Source organism: Lichenostomus cassidix, chromosome Z (genome assembly GCF_008360975.1).
Source record: "Lichenostomus cassidix isolate B80296 chromosome Z, HeHo_3.0, whole genome shotgun sequence".
NCBI lineage: Eukaryota > Metazoa > Chordata > Aves > Passeriformes > Meliphagidae > Lichenostomus > Lichenostomus cassidix.
The window spans coordinates 49,541,598-49,556,368 of NC_139511.1; the positions used below are offsets into that span (position 1 = coordinate 49,541,598).

Here is a 14,771-nt window from a genome sequence, read left to right on the forward strand (position 1 = left end):
AGAGAGATGTACCAACTGTCTGAGCCAGACCACCACTGATGGCTAAAGAAGGGCACCCTATCAGTAACTGCATTATAATCACAAGAGTAATGTGAATATTGCTTAGCTGTGGGATAGTAAAATATGTTTTTCATGGCCAGAGGAGCACAAACAGCAAGTATAAATGTCTCTTCACTAAAAGTGAAAGGAGGTTAGCAACTTCTGTGGCTGAAAAAATGATGAAAAGAAAGCTATAAAAAGTCACAGATTAGAGGACATCAGGCCCTCTTAACACACACTTTTTGTGACAGCACATGTCAGTGTCTTGTTGATTACCTTATGACCTGAAAGAAATATTCCTGGTGAAGGGAAAAAGCTTTCTGAAAGAAACTCTGAAGCACATTGAGTCTTAAAAGACACAGAAGTTTTACTTTTTAATTTAACACACTATCCAGAGATGCCTTTTAAAGGCACGACCTTTTTTGTATGTCCATTCAGGTGATACAAGAATTTGCATGTTACCATCTGACACAAAATACTACTACCTGATAGCCAAGCAAGGAATTTGCCCAACTCAGAAAAAGGATATAAGGGAACAGGGCTGTTTAGTGCTGAATTCAGCACTCCAGGTGAATGTTGCAAAAATATCAGATGCAACTGGAAAAACAGGGCTTTTAGTGATCAAGGTGCTTATGGGAGCTACCACGTTTAGGTCCAGGAGCTAGACTGACTGCAAAAAGTTTAATGTCATCACCTTTGTAGTGGAAAGCAGAAATCATATGGGCTGTTTGCAACAGTCAAGGAGGAAACTTTCTGGAGAGAGCCAAGACCAGTGAGGCTTTCAGTGGTGTGTACTATGGAAGAGAAATAGAAGCTTTCTATCATCACACTTCTGCTATACACACTGAAGACTAATACAGACAGATTGCTCAGGATTTAATTCTCAAAGCTAAAAATCATTTTATCGAGCTGCTGGACCCCAAGCTAGAATTAAGGACCTAACTGCAACAGGTCACTGGCTGACCTCTCTCACACCTTGGGAAAAGAGAATGGGATTTCTGGAGCAGACAAGCAGTTCTCCTTACTATGTCTATCCCTACCTCTTAAATCAAACAGAAAACTGGTGCTGAGCATTATGAGGTGTTGAATGGTACTCTGAATGGTATATACAAATAAAAATATAATTTCATTGCTGTCTTTGAAGGGCTTACTTCAAAATACCTATTGTGTAAGTCACAGCTATATAAATAAGCTTACAGGTGTCTTACGTTCGCACAACCGTTGCCTGCACATTCAGCTTTCATGAAACACCACATGTACTGACAAATGCTTATCTCTGCAGTAAGGATGTGCAAACATGGACAAACACAATGGAAAAATGTGATTTCCACCCCTTTGCTTTTCACACACAAGTGACTAAGGATACGTGATTTCTAGGGAATGAAGAGAACATCCAAGAGGGTAAATGTATTAAATGCGTATTTCTTTTCTTTGGTGAAAACTGAAATTACAACCCAGTTGGGTAAAACATGAAGGCATCTGTAAAAGGTATTTTGAAGGATTCTTCATGTAAGACAGATGGAGACTTCAAGCATTTTCGTTGTAATAGACAACATGCTATTGAAGGCTTGCACCAAACTACATGAAAAATAGCCTCCTACAGTGATCATGGCAGAGCCCTTTACTGACTGAGCATCTTCTGCAAAAGCAGAATAATGCCACTTATAAGACCCTGAACTGTCATTCTTAAGCAAGCAAGCAAGCAAGCTGTAAAAAATAAACCCCTAATCCTTGAAGATGGGAATTGAATTTTAATTTTAAAACAAACATGTATAAGAAGCAATACACCCAAAGCCAAATGAGATACTAAAACATACCTAGTTAAAATGCTGTATAATTCTGCAACATCACCATTATCAAGCTCTAATAGTAAGCAACACTCAGCTTAACAGGGTCCTATAAAATAAGTGACACAGGATTTTTCATGGCAATTTCTTTTTTACAGAGTCTGCTTTGAACTGAAGTATCCTTCAATTCATATCCTTCAAATGGGCACACATTACACTCCAAAACACCCTTCCTTTCAGAGAAAGGAGAAAAAAGGGATTACAAGTGATCTGATCGTTTCCGTACTTTGTTGTTTCTCTTGTCCTTTCTTTCTTCCGCAGTTGCAAAAATAATGAGAAAATTGAGGGTTTTTTCCCCCCAGGTAAACTTAGGGGAAATAAAATATATTCATGATTGAATGGTCCCCTGACTGCACCACAACACTGGAAGCAAAGGTTCTGTGTATCACTTTGGGTGTGGTCAGCTTACCGTATGTTCAGACTTGGTTGCCAGGTACTGATATAAAACATACAGGGAGAGAAGCTGCGTTGATAACTCGTCGAAACTTTCTTGGAGCATGATCTCTGTTACTACTGACATAGCATCTACGGAGGAGAACAATACATAATCAGCATAGCTCCCAATACATACCTCCCTTTCAACATCCACTCATATTCACTGATGCTTTATTGCTGTAGTATGCTTTGAAATAGGTAGGGAGAATGTTAAATGTTTTTTACAACTAGAATACACCTACAGAATTAGTCTTATTCATTTGGTTTGCTCAAACACATTGCAAAAAGGAAGAATGGCTTGAACAGCATGAAACTACAGCCAAGGAGCTCTCAAAATCATCTTAGCTCTGCACTCTTCAATTCGCTCTTCTTTCCTCAGGTTTTCAAATAACATTAAAAAATATTTAAAAATTATTTCTTTGTTCTTATTTCTTTGTTCTTTCTTTGTTGATTACAAACAAGAGAAGACTGGCTTAACTTCACTAGCCTTAGGGTGACAGCACAGTAGAAAGGAGCAGAAATATTGTCACAGATCACCCACAGCAGTCTCTGTATTCAGCAAACAAGGCTCTGGAGGAGCTCTACAGGGAGTTTCAGTGAGACTCCATGTCAGGAAGGACAGCTTGTTAAACAAAAGGCCTTCAGCTTCACATGGAAAAGCAATGCAGGCAAATAAAGGGGGAATTCAAAGACGAATCAAAATAAAATAAATACATGTATTAATTTGTCATTTAGCAAAATCTTTCTGTTCCTTTCACTTATAAGAGCTTTTTGCAAAAGAAAACTTACTGCAATTCTACAGTACTAGAAAACCTGAAGTGAAATTAGAATCTTAAATATCTGCCAACATACATGAGAGGATTACTCATCCAAACACTTAAACAGTCAATAAGGAAAGGTAGCCCCAAACTGGCAATTCAGCATAGCTGGCTTGCTCCAGTGAAACACAGAATGCCTACACAAACAGTTTAGATATATAGCTTTTTGAACAGCTAAATGTATGCAAGATGAATACCAACACATATTTTGATTCTGGTAACACTCTAATTAATTGTCACTAATAATTCCTATGATGTCATTAGCACATACGTCAGACTTGTAACTGAAGAAGATGGTTAACTCTTGGAACAGGATTAATAACAGCAGAAACTGTGAATCACACAAGAGTCAAAACTGTAAAATTAATAAAATCTCAACAGAAACAAGACATAAACACACAGAAAAATAGTTTAAAGGAACATGAAGTTGTGTCTTATGATAACTTCAGAAAAAATATGGCTAAAAATTTTTAATTAAAATAAAAGCTCTATAAAGCTCTAAATAAGTATAAGAGCATACAACTAAGGATGCAGTATTGGTATGTATTTTCTTACCTTCGTATTTCTTCTGCTTTATAAAGCAATCCAACAAAATATTGAATGTAAAATTATCTGGAAAAATTCCATACTGAACCTGAAGGAGGAAAGTAAGTTCAGTGTGAAAATGTGCTGTTTAAATCTTCCCAAGCACAGTGCAGCAGAGACCAGGAAGAGCAGAACCACAGCACTGCATACTGCTGCAATGTACAGTCAAGCAACACAAGAGATTAGCATGGCTCCTGCGACGTAGGCCCTCCAACTTCTGATGAACTGGATTTGTATGGCATTTTATCTGAGCCTTTGCGACCAGGAGGGGCATTACCTATCATGTTTTTATGCCTCCCCATCACCCCGCATGTTCCAGACACCAACACTGTTTAAAACCAAAAAGCTTCCTGAGAAAAAGCAGGATTTAAAAGCTGCAAAAAGGCTACAGCTAAAATTCAAGTGCAACAGTAATTTTTTTATTTCTAAACAAAGAAATCTGAACTACAAACCACAGTCTATACAACCTGGCCACAACAGGAATTCCTGTCAAGCCACATTTGAATCAAAAAGCTAGTCAAATATATTCATGGCTTTTCCTTGTAAAACTTACCTTGTTTTGTATTGTGTATAAGGCTTTATCTTGAGCACCATACTTTAAACACTGTCTGATCCAGCTGTGAATGGTCCAGTCTCTCAAGTACCAGGAATTTGGGCTATGCCGAAACCTAAAGATGATAAAATAGTTAAGGTGACAATATGACTCTACTATCACAGAAACAAATTCTGTAATCAATAAACTATCCATTTCAAAACCTCACCATTCATGAACTCAGATATAAATTTCTCCCTGCTTGACTTTGCACTCAATCACTGCTCCCTAAAGAGCTCCAGATAGCCCTTTCAAGTGAGAAACAAAAATTTTACACATTAATAGTATGTACAGAAGGGAATCTGACCTTTTCACAAATGGATTATAGTTAAACTTCTCACTTTCCAGAAAGCCTACTACTTTTCTCCTGAAAAAATGAATATCAAAAAATAACAGTTTGGTATAATTATGAAGGCCAACTGAGACTGGTACAAGTGCCACAGTGTTATTTAACCTTGTCCTTTCAATTAGGTAACATTGTATTATACAACACTTCGATGTATAATATTGTTGGTGTTGTCAAAGAGATACGATAACATCTGCAAGTATCATCAGAATTACATCAAAATATAACTGAGCCTGAAACTTTGGAGCTTATGTGATATAGTGTCTTCTACTCTCTCTACATCATGCCTCACTTCACCACTTAAGAATTCATTATGCCTCAGCACAGGTCATCCCTGGGCTGCTACACGCTCCATTTGCCTTAGAAATGCTTCATCAGTGAGGCATACCTCATGCACGGGGAAACTCTGCTGGAGAGACCTTCCCTGCCCCTCTGCACTGGTTTAACCTGTTCTGAGACAGACCATGGCATGGCTTCAGCAGGCTTCCAAGTCAACCCACTCCATGGCTCAACCAATTTTTACAATGGAATACTTTTAATTTCATTTTATCCTTATTCAGTCATATGAGCTTTGCTCCATATTCAAAGAAATGGTGACAAAAAGCACATGGAGCTTTAGCTTTGGCAAACACTCAAACATCAGTTAAGAGTCCAGTGGTAGGAGTCCAGCTGCCTTGGTCCTGAGCTGAATTTCACACCCCCATATGAAGAGATGCATGCAATCTTTCTCAATTCAAATGAAAACTGATCTCAGTCCCCCACACAGAAGTGACTGCCACTTTCTGTAAAGAACACTGATGACTGAGCTGGGCTCATGTGCAGATGCTTGCAGCCCCAAGCCAAGCTGCAGCACCATTTAGAGGCAGGGTTGACTCTTCCATCTGAGTGAGCATGTTTTCCAGAACGTTTATCAGATTAACGTGGCCACCAACCCTCTTTCCCCCTCAGTAAATCTCTTGTCTATCACCAAGGGCTACACAGATGACCAAGCCTGGAAAAGTACTGCAGCCTAGAGAGCCTTCAGAAAGAAGATGACATCCATGCTACAAGTGAGCTACACAACTACAGAGTCTAAATATATATGCTTGTAAGTAGCACATGAATTCTGCCCATTAAATTAGAATTTAATAGAAAAATAAAAGCATGCTTTGAATATTAAATTACAAGCATCCATTCTGTTGCTATAATTCTTTCCATTTTCTTCCCTCTGGAGTTCAAATATCGGCAGTACCAACAATGTACATTTGCTTTCATTAAAGTCCTGTGTCATGGACAAATAATGCTTTCAGGAAGTTACAATTACTGGAATTTGGACTTAATCATATTTTGATGAAAAAATTATCTAATTGCTACAGACTCTTTCACCAGACATTCAAGAAGGGTCAAGCTGGAACACCCAGCAATAAAGCTGCCAATATTTTTAAAAATATTTCATTTTCATTATATGGTTAATATTGCTTCACAAGTGGAAAACAACAGACTTGTTTTTCAAAAAATATGACACTGATGCTCTCAAATATTTAGGTTTTCTACTGACACAATCTTTGCAAAAGAATAACAAGTATTCAAAAAACAACAATAAAAAAACCCCAACCAGCTGTTTTTAATGCCTTTGAATATTCAATTTTTTGCAGAGCTGTATTTATTCTCTTGAATACACCACAGTGAGAGAGAGCACTCCAACACTTCCTGCATCTTGGGATTGCTACTGTTTACTGTAATGAAAGTGACTAGGTTTCAAAGTAAAATTGCACTTGGACAGCAGAAGGCCTAATAGGGATGCAATACAGTCTAGAAACAGAATGAAACCAATCCTCAATCAACACTCATTGCTGTAATCAATATGCACAAAATCCAGAGTCATGTTACAAAAACTTGTAAAAAGTCTGCACATCAGCTTTTATAGGGCTGCAACTGAATTGTGTGTGTGCACATATGACAACCACAGGATTTTTCAGACGTAATTACTGTATGTATGTTACCATTAAGATCTTTATGCTGATCTTTATGCTCAGATCAGGTCTCGCCTGCCCTAGGTGCTATGCAAATGAAAAGTAAACAGCTTCTCAGCCAAGTAATTTTCTAGTTAATTCTAACAATTAATTACAAAGCAGTTGCATGGAATTGAAGGGAGGGGACTGGTGCATGAATGCAAGGTACATACATGTACAAGATCCCTCAAGTCTAGACACTTCCATTAATCCATAATATGGTAGGAGAATTGGAAGTGAAAGGGAACAACTACACTGCAATCTTGAATTGTTTCTGATCCATATAATGCTGGGATAAGCTCTGTTGTACTAGCTGAGAACAGGAACCAACAGAGTATCTGGTTTTTACAGTTAACCTAGACAAACTAACCAAATGTTGTGGCAGGCACTTGTATTCGAAATGGAATCAGGAAAAAGAGGAGGTTGCTCATCATTTTTATAAGCATTAACATCTTCCTCCTTCTCTTTGTCCACCAAACAGGATATAATTAAGCACGGCAATATGTTCAGGGACAGATGAAAGGACAGAAGGAAGTTAAAACTACAGAAAAAAGAGGATTCAGAATGAATTAAATAAAGGAAGCCTCTAGCAACTGCTGTGTGTTTAATGGAAAGACCAGAAGGTTATCTTGCAAATGCCATGTGCTGAAACTCATTTTTCTGAAAACTAATAAAAACCTGAGAAGCCCGAGATTCTTATAATGTGCTCAGAAAAGAAAAGAAGCAACTGCAACAGTATTAGGGAAGCTCTCTGTTGGCACACTTTAATGTTAATGGCTGAAGAATCAATATGGTCATCCTTCCAGTCACTGAACTGAGAACATCTGCCTCCACGGGGAATAAAAAGAGAAATATCTGTAATACAAGGAGAGCCTGAAATATCAAGGTCATTGTGAATCTAGCAGCACACAACACAATACTCTAGAATTCTCTTTGTTGACAAAAGCTGTTCAAATAATGCAGTCCAGAAACTTGATTTTCACTAACAGTTGCTTAATACTTGCAAAATGATTATAACTTGGAAGAAACACAGGAAGTGTACAGCCTCAGTACAAGGCAACCAGAACAATTTTAGCCAAGCAAGTAGACTCTCTTGCTCACAAATAGGCCAGCACATTGGGCTAAGAATACACTGTCAGTTTACTGAGCTCCTGCATAAAGCCCTACTGCTCATTTTTTACAACAGTTTTGGGGTGCTCATGCTGTGTGAAAGAAACCAAACAGTAAAAAAGTTTAATAGATGCTGAGAGTGCTTCATGGGGTGCTGTACTACTACAGCAAGCATGACTTATTTGCATCGGTGCTCCCACACACTGCAGAAAAGCTGAGCTCCTGCCCTATTTATTTATTTCAAAGAGTCTTGCAATTTTGTTTGGTGCCATCAAGTGGTGATGCACTCTAGCGCTTCTTTCACACACCCGATCTTCTCAAGCAAAGTAATACAGCAAACCTGAGAGCTAACAGAACCACTCCTTGCTGGTCTGCATTCTTCTGGCTAGTTTTGGTAGAGGGGAGTTCATTGCTTTGGAGAAAGTCACAAATGAGGAAGATGGTGAAGAAAAATTTGCTGGATTACAGAAGAGAAAGTGCTGTAGAAATATACCACGAAGAAGAGCTCTGCTCTGTTCTTCCTGGTAGTATAGAGGGAAAGCCAGCTCAGCAGATTGGTTCCAATTCTTTGCTGATCAAAAGTTCCATTTTGTACTCTGTGGCTTTCCTAAGGGTCAGTCCAGTTCCTGGTACTGCCAGAAACTATCCCTGTATAAGACGCTATTTTTTCTCCTCCCCCTTCTCCCCTGATCTGTGAAACAGAAAGAAGAGACCCTTCCATTCTCCAGCTTTACCTGACCCAATGAGAAAGGACCTTGTAATGATCCACACATCCTACACTTCTATCTCTCTTCTTTTAGAATTAGAGAGAAATATGGGTCTGCATGTTCATATACTTTCATCAGAAAGGGTGAGTGCCAAGATTTCTTCTCATCCACTTAAAATTCTAAAAAGTCCCAAAGAAAAACGGAAGGAGACTTAAAATGAATAAATATAGCAAGAAATATAACTGCAAACCAGGAAGAAGCTCTCTCAATGGAATGAATCCAAAGTAACTCTACATTTTACACAAATCATACAGGGCTGAGAAGTATCTTAGCAATGCCATGTTTTTTTCTTCCCAGGCACATTTTTTCAGCTACAGTGCATAATGATCAAATGGATTCCAGGCAGGCTTAGCTCGGAAACTCGAAGGCTGTCACCCAAAACTCTCCCTTTGTTTGTCATTTCAAGCCACAGGCCTAGGGGGAAATCATCTGCATTTTAAATGGACCCAGAGGCATTGCTCATACATCAGTGTCAAAGAAAACAGTCCTGGAGAAAGAATTGTTATTGACAGAAATTTCCTTTTAAACTTTATTTTTCCATCTCTTCCTTGCCTTCCATTTTAGTCCTCACCTTTCTTTACATAAATCCTTAAAAAATTTCATGCATAAACATACCAGTCCTAAAGGAAATATCTCACATATTAACTGCCTACACTCAAAAACAGAGTGAACACTTCTGTGTTGAAATAAAAAACTCAAGTAGTATGTGTACCGTAAGAAATCGATTATCAAAAGAAGTGATAGGACAGGTTAAAAAATTAGACAACTATAAGAGAGAATAGTCTAAGGTTGAGACAGAGTCTTACACAAGAAAAAACTTGGCTTGCAGACTCCCTGACAAAAACCCACACTCAGCCCCTATCATATTTTAATTTTACTGACTTTTCCGTCTTTTATTTTGAATTAATTTGATTGTTTCCATGCTAAAATTAATTCTTCTAAGTTAGCTCTCTCCACTTCCATGTGAATTCGTATTTCATGCAGAGCATTTTTTTTCAAGACTTGCACAGAGCTCTTACACCACTGTTAAGAGTCCAGTGATGGCCCCAAAACCGACCTAAATGATCCGATATGGAGAAACTATGATACAGAAGCACAGTCAAACATCAAGGCTGAACAGGAGACTTAAATGCTATTTTTAGTATCAGGTCTTGTTTCATGTAATACCATATTCAGCTTTTATTTCTGTTCACTCCAATGTTACAAGTTCATCTTTTTCTTAATCTTTAAGCTTAGTAATAAGGCTAGATCTGGAAGAGGACATATTTTGGGTATAAGTACATACCACAGTTATTTAGGAATACTCAGGGTATCACCCAGGTAATCTCCCTCTTCCAACAACTGAAGAGATAAAAATTCACCATACAGTAGTTTCGGGTAGCTATTGCATTGCTCAAAACCACATTCATGCACAGAAAGCTTAGATTCACATAGTCTCTTTCTAACAATAAGTACCACATAGCTTTCACCATATAGTAGCTAGGATGTAGTTTTACCCTTTATAGACCTAGCTATTTTGACAGTTTTTAGTGCTGATTAACAAATCACAAGCTGAATTTCTGATACAACAAACATTTTTGCCCATTGTTGTCAGTCTCTTTTATCCCTAAATGCTTTTCCTCCTTTTAATGACTTTAAGGCACCTTTGTGAGTAAAATATACGGAACACGCCTTATTACATTAAAGGAAAAACAGTATCATCAAAGAGTTGCAAAATCCTGGATCAATTTTAAAAATTTCAAAGTAATGTATGAATGGACAAGCAGTTTACAGCAGCATGAAATAAATGCTTTGCTTAAACATGAATAGATATAAGAGCCATCACAAAAGAAATAGCATTACAACAGATAAGGAGGTTATGCCAAAGTTTGAAGCAATTTATTGGTATTCCTGGTACTGCAATAGTTTAAACAACTACTGGTGTTCCTGAAAAAGACATGAATTAATTATCAGCCCTTCCATCCAGAGGCAGTCAAATAACAGAACTGCAGTGGATCTGCTCTTCCAACCTCCTGCCACCAGGTTACACCAAGCAGCCTTGAACCCCTCTAAAAACATTTGCAAAGAACAAAGGAACAATCCTTTAGACAACTCAATTAATTTAAGTAGCCCACAGGCTCACCTTAAATGCCTCAAACCTGTATTCTAGTTCATAACCAGACTGAAAAAGCAAAGCTGAGACTCAAACAAATACACTCAGAATACTCTTTGTCCCTGGGAAAACTCTTCCAGGCTGTTAAATGTGTTTCCTAAAAAGCTCCTCTAGTCATGTAGATTCAAAGTACTTCAGAACTATGCATTCCCTGGCAGAACTCCACTAGAAGTTCACTTCTAAGAAGAATGGGAATCAGATTTCTCTGCGTCAGCTTAGTTAAACATGCTCTATATGCATAACCTGAAATATGATGACATCAGTCACAGGCCTTATCAAGCTAGAAACTAAAGATCATAATATTTAAAAATCCAATATCAACACAATTCCTTGTTCTAGGTTAAAGGGAAGGTCACCAGCCTGCTCACTAGAAATAGCCAGTTGGGGATCCTCAGCATGACTTGTAGGTGAAACAATACTGCAACCAAGAAATTGTGGTGATGCCTGGTTTAGTTTCATGAAGAAACTAAATTTATCACATTCAGTTTTATTTAAAATGCAAACTATGAAAAAAGCAAGCCCCTCTTTTGATTTAACAAATGATGAGGTGAACTGCAATGAAGGAAACCAAATAAACAGGTTTTGAATACAATACTTATATTTTTCTCCTCTCCCAGGATAATAGTTACCCACCACCCTTCACCTCTCCCACTCCTTTTAAAAAAAGACAGTGAGGAAAAATACAATTTTCTTCTCACACACATGAAGAATCTGTACTATGTTCACCATAAAGCTGAAATTCATTTGAAGAGGAACAGTTAACCAGAAAAGGTCATGTTATAATCATAACAATAAAAAAAAGCCCAGTATCTCCCCAAACTATTGACTGTAAAGGACACAGCTCTCTGTGACAAATACTTCTGGACTTACAGTTGAAATGACTGGTTTTGAATGCAAACATCACTAATACTGTATAGAAAGTATCACAGGCTGAGAAAATACATAGGGAATGATGAAGTGAGCTGTTGCTATAGAGATTATGTTAAAATACTCTCAAGTGCCTTTCCTTGTCCCCATGCAACCATAATAAAGCCTAATTTAAAGCCAACTCTTCCATTAATTATATCTTTTTCTGGTATCCTGGCATACAAAACAAGACAAATTAAGAATCATACAAGACACTACATTTTTTGCTTCAGGGAAATTTTTTTTAATCTCAGCAATTTCTAAGTGCAGAAAAGAACTTGCTGTTTCAAAACTCAACAAAGAGTCAGTTCTGCTGGATTCTTTTACTTGCATCTCTGTAAACTGATTAACATAAGGCTGTAACAAAAGGTAGCTGTATTTTGGAAGTAAGTTTAAAATCTTTTGTGCACCAAATGGTACTTATGTCATGGACTTTGTTCAACCACAGGTAGCTATAATATTATGTCATTTTAGGGGCTAAATTACTTCAAAGCTCATTAGATGTTTAATTTTTTAAGAATTTTTAAAGAAAACTACTACATATGTTTTAGAAAACCTCCATCACTTAGCCACCAACTACTGCAGGGATGTCACAGTGAAACCTGCTTTCCAGTAACCATTAACCAAGCTGGACAGAGATGTAGCACCAAGGGCTTTCCATGCAGACAGAACAGTGACTCAGTTCTGTGATAGTTCAAACAGTGTCAGGGAGACTGCATCACATATTCTAGTGTGATGATTTAAGCACTAAGCTTAAAGTATGACAGAACACTACTTTCACTTATATTAAATAGGCATAGTTTATGTGTATGCATAAAAACTGCTGTCAAGGAAAGCAAATAATGACTTCTTGACTTGATGGCAGGAAAAGAATTCAGCCTTTAATAGACACTGGCAGTGGCTTTGCTATTATTGTATTTGCAAACAGCAACTCTTTAATAATGCCCAATATACAGTGTAAATTTAACCTGAGGCAAAATTAACATAATTTTGTTAGAGACCTAATTCACTGAGAGCTGGAGTCTACATTGTAACTGTGTTGCATTTTCCCTTTATTTGAGTCAAATTCTTTATGGTTCAAAAAATAGCTCCAAGAAATACATCACACATTAGCTTCAGACTACTGTAACATTACACCCACTGACATAACCCTTGACACCTTTCAGTTTGATCACAGTTGAACTTGCACAGACCATAAATGATGTATTTCTGTCTTGAGAATCTCAAAGGCTGCCATGCAGAAGTGTACAAGCCAAACTGTTTATTCTGTGGAGTTACTCAGTTTCACGCTACATGCAACTGGAGGAAAAAAAGAGGTGCTGGCAAGACAGTGCTTCAGGAATACAAATACTGAATAGATCTTAGTAACCAGCTGGGGCAGGGGAAGAGCCAAATGTTGAATTTGCTGCCAAACACTTCACAAACTGGATTTGCACAGTTCAGTTTTCACTTTTTCAGATTTGCTGCCACAGGCACACAACTCAGGTTAGCCTAATTTTGACCTATGACCTGTGATCTTTTTATTCTTCACTGCTATAGTCCCATGTCCTTGAGTATTGCTCCATGAGTGAAGGAGAGGCAGAGCTACTGGAGCTGTCAAGTTAAACAAATACAATTTTCATATTAAATGTAAACACCTACAAAGAGGACAAAACCCAGTATCTGTAGTTTCAGCCACAGCCACTGCCAAAAAAGCAACCATTTCCAAAAGGTCGACTATTGGTGCATAGCCAGGTCTTGGCTACCAGACAGCTCATCATTAATCTGTTTACTTTCCATGTCATGTCTCAATGAGCAACGCTTACTGATAATTCTTTTTCTTCTAACCATGTATTTTCCTAATAAAATATTTTCACCAATGAGTAACAAAAACTACTCAAGTCTTTCTTTATACATTTTTAACTTCTCCCTAACCACCACACCCAATCACAGTAGTTCTGAGGCATCTAGTTAGCACATCTCTTAGTATATCTAACTTCTTCTGAGACAGTGAGACAGAAATGTCCTTTATCTCATTGCATACGTCAATCACAAGAACAGTAAGTAAATCAAGGATAAACATGGCAAACCTGACTCAAGCATTTTGTAAGGCAGTTTGAAATTTGTGGGTTTTTACCAGCTATGATTGTTTTACTCTTATTATTTTCAGAAAAAGACTGTGTCATCAGATCTCTTATTTTAAGAGAGAGACAGCAGGTACCTCTCTTTAAGTACTGCATGTACTGTAGGACAAATGTTCCCTTGCGTAGGTAGCTACAAGCTGCACAGTAAAATGAGGTCATGCTACCCAAACAGGCAGAGGATTTCATAATGAAAAGGGGTATTTTGTAGCTTCTCCCCTTTTGAAGCAGGAACACAGCCAAGACTGCTAGTAATAAATGCAGTGGTCACAGCACCAAGCCTGCCAGAGTCCAATAAGCATCTGGACAATGCTCTCAGGCAATTCTTGGGGTGTCCTGCGCAGAGACACAAGTTGGGCTCGACGGCCCTTACGGGTCCCTTCCAACTCAGCATATTCTATGATAACTCACTATTGCTTTTGGTTCTGTGGAGGATCAGCCCATGATCCAAGGCCAGGATGACCTGCTACTTTGCCCTGTTACAGAGGCCTACTCAGATCTTGTATTCAGGCTCCAAACTGACATTTACAAGCAATGAGCTCTCCAAGGCATGGTACACAGCCCTTATACATACCATGTTATCCACCACACAGGAGAACAGAGGACACAGAAGAGCAGGAGAAACGCTACAACTATGTGCATTTATGTACTGCACATGTATCAGTCTGGCTTTATTTTTCCAATGAATCATGACTTTCAAAACAATACAACAGTATCTTTTGTAAGACGAACCTGCTGCTGTATGACTTAATCTGGGCAAGGAAAACTGTAAAAAGAAGTTACCACTGTAGGACAGTAACTTCAAGGAAGACAAAAAAATACATCGTTTTGCTGACAAAGTGGACTGTACCACTCCTGCTGCACATGCTCCGCTGTCATGCTCTCACAGTAGCTGCTATACCTCACCCACCCCCAGTTAGACACACCAGCAGCCAGTTTGGTTTGTCAACTTTGGCACAGACAGTGTAGGCAAGGCGAGGGAGATGGTGTCCATTTTACACCCAGCTGTCTGCTGCTAGAGGCCATCTATTCAGCTTGCTGCTCGACTTAGTCCAGCTTTGCT

The 14,771-nt window shown here is 38.2% G+C and overlaps 1 protein-coding gene across 1 annotated transcript in view; it reads right to left on the reverse strand.

Moving 5' to 3' along the window:
- The window catches only part of MRPS27 (mitochondrial ribosomal protein S27), a 44,654-nt gene that overhangs the window by 9,122 nt on the left and 20,761 nt on the right, over positions 1-14,771 (reverse strand). The window contains exons 5-7 of the mRNA XM_085043790.1: positions 4,278-4,392; positions 3,695-3,773; positions 2,296-2,411 (exon numbers count right to left, since the gene is read on the reverse strand). Coding sequence (XP_084899916.1) covers positions 2,296-2,411; positions 3,695-3,773; positions 4,278-4,392 — 310 coding nt within the window. The remainder of the gene's footprint in view (positions 1-2,295; positions 2,412-3,694; positions 3,774-4,277; positions 4,393-14,771) is intronic.